General features: G+C 46.6%; 1 protein-coding gene across 1 annotated transcript; it reads left to right on the forward strand.

Annotated features, from left to right (window-relative positions):
* Positions 1-3,130: 3,130 nt before the first annotated feature.
* On the forward strand, positions 3,131-5,582 carry CRYAA (crystallin alpha A). Its single transcript, XM_072354280.1, has 3 exons — positions 3,131-3,319; positions 4,217-4,339; positions 5,373-5,582. Exons 1-3 carry the CDS (start codon positions 3,131-3,133, stop codon positions 5,580-5,582), a joined length of 522 nt encoding a protein of 173 aa, XP_072210381.1.
* Positions 5,583-7,391: the final 1,809 nt, after the last annotated feature.

Consider the following 7,391-nt stretch of genomic DNA (forward strand, 5'->3'; position numbering starts at 1 on the left):
CCCCAGCCATAGTAGTTAATCAAGATGTGCAAATTGTACTGATAACATGGCCTCACTCCCTCCCATCAATATGGACTTAGTAGGATATCAATAGTACCCAAAACTCAGCAGAAATTGTTACTTTAGTGCTTTCCATGGTATTAAGTGGGGGGTTGAGTGCTGGGGAAAGTGAGGCCCTCTGCAGCTGTGCTCAGTTATTCTTTCCTCCATCAGCATCCCAGGGCAGATGTGATAGGTTGGATACTCGGGTTTCAGGTTGGGTATTAGGAACCATTTCTTCTCAGTAAGGGTGGTGCTGCAGTGGCACAGGCTGCCCAGGGAGTTGGTGCAGTCACCATCCCTGGAGGTGTTCAAGAGCCACGTGGATGTGGCACTGAGGGACGTGGGCAGTGGGTGTGGTGGGGGTGGGCTGATGGTTGGACTGGGTGATCTTAGAGGTCTTTTCCAACTTGTATGGTTCTATGATATTGTTCTGTGTGTTATGTGTGTATCTGAGGATCAGAAAATGAGGTTTCTAGTGAAAGGACTCTTACCTTAAGAAGAAAAAAATTAAATACTGTGTGTTCACTGCTAGAGTAAGCACCTAATAAGCACTTAGCAGCTTGGCAAAGGATGAGCCAAAACTGATAATATTGTCTCCTTGGTGAGTCTGCCTGCTTGGCTTTAGTGCTTGTGTATTGACTTCAATGGGCTTTTTGCATCCCTTCCAAAGCTAGGTCTATGTAAGACTAGGAAAAGCACATTGTTTATTTTTTTTCCCTTCTCACCAGCTCTGACACAGGTATTTCAGAGTATTTCTACTGGAGACAGACTGTTGGGAATAAAACTTGCAAGGAACTCACATTATTACCTGCAGGTCTGTCATTAACCCTTTTCTGTACTGATGTTTCTCCAAGGGGAAAACTCTTAATTATTGAGCTTCAACAATTTTATCTTTAAATAAGGGCAGACGTCATTCAGTCCCTGATGCTGTTGTTATTCAGCTTTCACCTTGGTGCAGAAGACTATCTAAGTGGATACAGTCCTACCTTTTCAGGTTGAGTGGTCTTGAAAGTAAAAGCATCGAAACTCATTCTCATCTTCTTCAAAACCTGTCTGAAGAATAACTCACCCTGCAGGTCAGAAGAGATTGCTTGCCTTGAGAGGGCAGGCAGATGAGAGCAGAGAGATTGCCATCCAGGCTCTCCTGGGGTTGCAATACAGCAGTCAAGAGCAATGCTTGAGGTGAGACTAGCACTTCAGAATCACGTTATGTACCCTCCACAGTTGTGATTGTCCAGTTGCTTCAGTATTCTTTTTCTCTTTGTGCTGGGCTTGTGCTGTGCTTACCAGCAGTGCTGGCTTCACCCAGAAACTGACAGGTGAGGGTCAGCCATTCATCCAAGCTAGAGGCAGCTGGAAACAAGCTAGGACTGTGCTTGGTTGCTGGAGCCTGCTTTACTCGGATTTACTAGGATTTCTGCTAATTGTCCTGGGCAATGTCTTGGCCTTCATTATGTGTCTCATGTGCTGTCATTTATTCATAATAGCTTAGGGAGGAATTCTATTAAGAACAAGCTAGACAGGAGATCCTATAGTGAGGCCTTTTGAGTTGTACTTGCATTAGAAATCTGCAGTGGGGCTTTGAGAGAGCCTAGTCTTTGATGCATAGCTTTTGGGTGCACCTTTGAATGTATCCTTCAGTTTGTTCCTCTTATGGGAACATCAACAAGTCTCACTGCTTTTGCTCAGTAGGTGATAATAATACAGTGACTGTGCATCCTGGTCCCCTGAATTAGTGCAGAATTGTTGCTTTCTCCTCTCTCCAAACTCTTTATTTGATATAGCACCAGTGGAGTTCATGACCACTCTTTCACTCTTTGTATTCCCAGACATAGTTTCCTTCTGAGAGGCACGAGTATGGGATTCATCTCACCAGCTCTGCTTGTCCAGAAAGAGGTTGGAATTAGACTTACATTTTTAGTCAGTTAAGATGTGGGTAGCTCTGAAAGATGCCTCATTTCACCTTGCCTAGCCATTCACATTATAACACGAGCCATCTGGAGGCATCTGTCTCTCTCCACTGACTGAACAGGGAGCCCAGCCCACTCATTTAGACTGGATGTCTAAGTTTTGGGCTGCTGAAAGTTAGATGTGATGAGTCTCATGCCCATAAAAGAGAAAAATGCCTATCAAAGACAAAATAGATATAACCAGTTCTAGGGAGATCCATGAAAATATACGTCCAGGTGAAACTTAATACTCAAAGCCATAAATATTATTCAAATATTTACATGCATCTTAGTATACTGCATTTTACATGAAATTTAGGTGAAGAGGTATTTTCTGTTTTTCTTTCAAGAGTGCCTTCCCGCCAGCCCACTGAGTACACACATGCTCTGATTCTGGGTCAATCTACAGCCATGGGTGGATGCTGGATGTTGCTGAGCTCCCTGTGTGGCTGGTGTGCAGGAAAGTGGCTGTTCTCCTTCTGCTGGCTGTTGTTACTCAGAGAAGCATAGCCTATGGGAGCTCCCACCAGCCCATCCTTGCTCCTCATGGGGAATTTGCTGGAGGATCCCTGCCCAGATGTATCAGACACACTTTATAGCACACTGCAAAAAATCATCCCTTTCACAAACTCCACTTAGCCCTTTTTTTTTCTTCTCTTGGAAGAAAACTAGTGTGTTTTTTGAGCAGACTCTGCTTCAAGAAATGACAGAAACAAAAGCACATAAGCAAGAAGCCAAGGGCCGGGGGCAAAGACCCACAGATTGGGCATCCTCCCCAAACATCCCTTAGAATCTGCATGGCAGCTCTTGTTCATTCAGAGGACGTGCTGATGCCCCTGGGCAGAAACCGTCCCATGCATCACAGCCTGGCAGCATCCCTCCAGGAGATCTGGCGCTGGTTCCCACCAGACTGTCATCCCCAGGTCAGTCTCCGCATTTCTGCTGACCACGTTCCCTTCGTCGTGAGATCATGTCTTTCCAGAGAAATCCCACTAATGCCTTCATTCTGCGAGTGCAGTATATATAGGGGCAGCCTTCCCTGGGCTGCACTGTGCAGGCCAGCAAAGGCACCGCTGTCCTCCGAGCAGTTGCACGGCTCCCTCGCTCTCCTGTTAGAACAAGACATAGCAGCAGCAAACATGGACATTACCATCCAGCACCCCTGGTTCAAACGCGCCCTGGGACCCCTGATTCCAAGCCGTTTGTTCGACCAGTTTTTTGGAGAGGGTCTCCTGGAGTACGATCTCCTGCCTTTGTTCTCCTCCACTATCAGCCCCTACTACCGGCAGTCCCTCTTCCGCAGCGTGCTGGAGTCGGGCATTTCAGAGGTAAGGCTCCTCACCGCCCCCTCCTTTGCCTTCCTGTCCTTCTCCACACCTCTGCTGGCTTCTTTCTGCCCAGTGTTTTCTGGAGTGGGGCAGAAGCTCTAGCCCTGTGCTGGGGCCATCAGATTCAGCATGGGCTAGCATACCCAGCCTCCTCCTGCCCCTTCTGGGAGCCCAGATCCTTAGCTTGGGAGAAAGCTGCCCTTCAAGTGATGGAAAGTTGTTTGGCTCCCTACTGTTCATCACATCACATACCAGAATTCCTGTGTTGCCCTCACAGTTGTCAGCTGTTTGGTAAGGGAGGAACCGATGCTTCTCCTGGAATAAGTGCCCACAAGCTGGGCTCCGCATTGGAGAGGACATGGACGAGAACAAGCAGGAGTTTCTCCAGTCCCCTTCTCTGCCTTGGCAGCTCCTCAGTTTTTGCCAGCATATACTGAAGGACCTAGGTGTAGTTCTCCACGGGCATGAGGGGCGGTGGAGGCTGTAGTCCGAAACTCAGGGACTGGGGCTTTCTCTGGCCCTCTGGTTTCCTCCCAGAAACTAGCTACAAAGCTGAAACTACAAAGACATGCTAAATTGCTGAAAGGACAAAACACATGCTGTCACAGAGCATTAATTTTAATCCCCTCTTGCTACTGGGCACAAATAGTGCAATCAAAGGGGTGCCCGGCAAAAGAATAGTGGCAAGAAAAGTTGCATCCGCCCAGGGCAAAAGAAAGGTTGCTGCAAATATCCCCAGAGGCCCTGCCGTCTCACTCTCCATCCTGGAAAGGAAGACTCCTTCTGAGCCTGGCCTGTAGCCCCATTAGAGAGAACTGTACTGCCGTTGGCTTTTGAGGCTGATGCTGTCTTTGTGCATAAAGCCTGGTTCTTAATTGCTAACAATATTCCTTTCAGGTGAGGTCTGACCGGGACAAGTTTACAATCATGCTGGATGTAAAACACTTCTCTCCTGAAGATCTGAGCGTGAAGATTATTGATGACTTTGTGGAAATCCACGGCAAGCACAGTGAAAGACAGGTAAGTGGAAGTAAGCAGGGTGGTTAAGCAACTGGGCAATCAAGCTCTGTTTTATTTCATTCCAACATTACCTAAGGAAAGGAAAAATCAAAAGCAAACAGACAAAAAAAAGAGGAGTTACAAATTGTCATGCTTGGCATATCCAGCCCTGATGGAGCCCAGATCTGATCTGATGGCAGTAATGAGCTAATCCAGCTCTCCTTTGTTTATTTTTGACCATCATCTTCCATAACCATCAGATGACAATGTGCATTGTTTGCTAATAACACCAGGCCAGAAGAAGAGTATTATTCGGTGCTGCCACAGCATGGATGAGTTTTTATAAGCCTGAATTATTAGGGGATACAGAGTTTTCATATGCACATCTGGAAGAGAAAAGCAAAACAAAACAACCAAATGCCTCAGGCTTGGAAACTTTTAACACATATGTCATGGAAATATTGGTGGATATTGAGAAGTGAGTTATACTAGTGGGGGGTTAATTCTTCTCCTAAACTTTCTGGACTTAGAAAACTCTAGCCTGGAAACAGTGTTTTTATGTGTGTGTGTGTTTTTTAAATATATTTTTTATTCTTTTCTGAAGCTGTTACTACAGAGAAGAAAACCAGCCCTTTTCGTGGCTGAATTAAAAGTAAATAAATAAACAGTTGTGTTTCTTTTGATAAAAAAAATAGGGTCCATGATCGTATCCTTTGGTTGACAAAGTGCCTCTGCCTATTAGGGAAACACATGTGAATACATGCATTGCTCTTCACTTTATAGAGCCTCAGGCTTTCTCTTCTTTGTCTTTGAAATCAGAGGCCTTGACATCCCACAAGCAAATTTAAGCTACGCTTTACTTCTCTTGAGGTTTCAGTGTGTCATGCGCGGACACCTGATCCTACAAACCTACCAACTAAAACAAAAAGCAGAGATGTCCCGATTAAGGTCTCAGGTCAAGCCAGGTTCAATTCAGACCATTTCTGATGAACGATAGGGAAGGGTGGGCTCCAGGGGCTTCTGACAGGGCTTCCTCCTCTTCTCTCCATCTCAGGATGACCACGGCTACATCTCTCGTGAGTTCCATCGCCGGTACCGCCTGCCCGCCAACGTGGACCAATCTGCCATCACTTGTTCCCTGTCCAGCGATGGCATGCTGACCTTCTCGGGCCCAAAGGTCCCCTCCAATATGGACCCCAGCCACAGCGAGAGGCCCATCCCCGTGTCCCGGGAGGAAAAGCCCACCTCTGCACCTTCCTCCTAAACCCTCTGTGGTATTCAGGCTGCCACCGGCTGCAGGTCTCACTCCTAGAGCCATTGCATAGATATCAGTGAATACATAGAGGGGTTTTTCTTCTGTTTTGTTTTTGTTTTTTTTCTTTTTCTTTTTTTTTCTCCCCCATATGTTTCTTTTCTCCCGTTGTATGGAATGAGGTGCTGGGTGAATGGCTGGTGGACTTTGAGGCATAAACCTGCAATTCAAGCTGTCAGGATGGCATGGATTTCACATGCTGCTGTGCCGATTCAGTTGCCAAAAGGGTCTTCCTCTGGTATAGTAGTCCACAACCACCACCAGGCAGGAAGGAGTGCACGAGTAACACCATCTCCTGGTGCACAAATGCTTGCATTGGGACTTGGAGTGGGGTAGAAGCCCCAGAGACTTTTTCTATCCCACACAGTTAACTGTTTACTTCAAAAAACGCAACTTGGCCAAGCCAAGCCCTACACTGGGATACTGCGTATGTGCGACGAATGTACCACAGGTTTCTTGCAACCACAGGACAGATAATAATGTGTTATGTTTGAGGGTCACAGCATATATTTTTTTCTCAGCAAAGTGTTTCATTGTGTCTGTTCGCACCACCAGCCTGTCACTTCCTTAGGGACATCTGACACAAGGACAAGTGCATCTTTCCAATGTCGTAGCAGTGGGGAGAGAGGGGGCTCACCGCTCTGCAGAGGCTTCAGACCGCACCAAGCTCTCCCCAGCCTGTGCGTATCACACCCTTGCTCCTTCCCTCGCTGTAATTCTAGTGTAGCTCCATCTGACCCACTGGTATCTGGCAGTCAACCCGAGAACTCAGTCCCTGGCAGTCAATAAAGAGATATAGGAAACACGCAATTGGCTTTGGGGGTTTGATTTTTCCTTTCCAAAGGTTCTGAAGTGAAAACGTGAACGTGGTGCCTTGCACCACTCGGAGGATGCGCTTTCCACCACATTCTGTAATTATGTTATGTATTTGCCCTTTCAACTTCCTGCTATCCTTCACTCAAGCAAAACAAGAGGATTAAAAAAGAGAAAGAAAATTCTCAACACCCCAACACTGAGCCATTTCTTAAGCTGAGGAGGGAGACGGTTGTTAATTAGAGAGCAAAGCATTCCTGTGAACTCTAATACTATTTTAAAACCTATTTTTACGGTGATTAATTATCAGGCAATTCCAAAGCTTTCAACCAAAAAATGTGCCATCTCTAGGGGAAATGCATGAATGAGCATGTTTGGGAAAAGGATGGCGTCGTACTGGGATTGAGCTGCTACTGCAGGGCTGGGAGGCAGGGAGAGGTCATGGTAACAAAAGCTGCCTCTTTCTGCCTCGCCTGACTGTAAAGGGCCAGTGGCCACTGCTCCTTTGCCCTCTGAGGCACCTACTGGGTGCTGGCATCTCTCCTTCCTGGCAACAACCCAGTGGAGCTGGGAGGAAAGAATCAAGCCAGCCTCATGGCAATGCATGACAGGGGATTGGAACTAGATGATCTTTAAGGTCCCTTCCAACCTAAGCCATTCTGTTATGCTATGAAAAATTCTATGATCCTATTAAAAATGTGAGGGGCTGCTATAAGCTTCTGTATGAAGACGCGCTGGTGTTTTGTGCAGGACTGGAATGTGACCCCAGAGGCCTAAAGCTCAAACTGAGGCCTCAAGCATAAGGCACCCCTTCTTCTAGTTATGTGGTTTTGGGATACTCCTCCTCTTTGTTGCACTTGGCTCTGCAAAGACCAGTCACTTCGCTGGGATTAATGTTCTTTTACAAAGGTCTTTACAAACCGCGATCACAGTTTCAAGAGGGAGCTT

Source organism: Excalfactoria chinensis, chromosome 1 (assembly GCF_039878825.1).
Source record: "Excalfactoria chinensis isolate bCotChi1 chromosome 1, bCotChi1.hap2, whole genome shotgun sequence".
Taxonomy (NCBI): Eukaryota; Metazoa; Chordata; class Aves; order Galliformes; family Phasianidae; genus Excalfactoria; species Excalfactoria chinensis.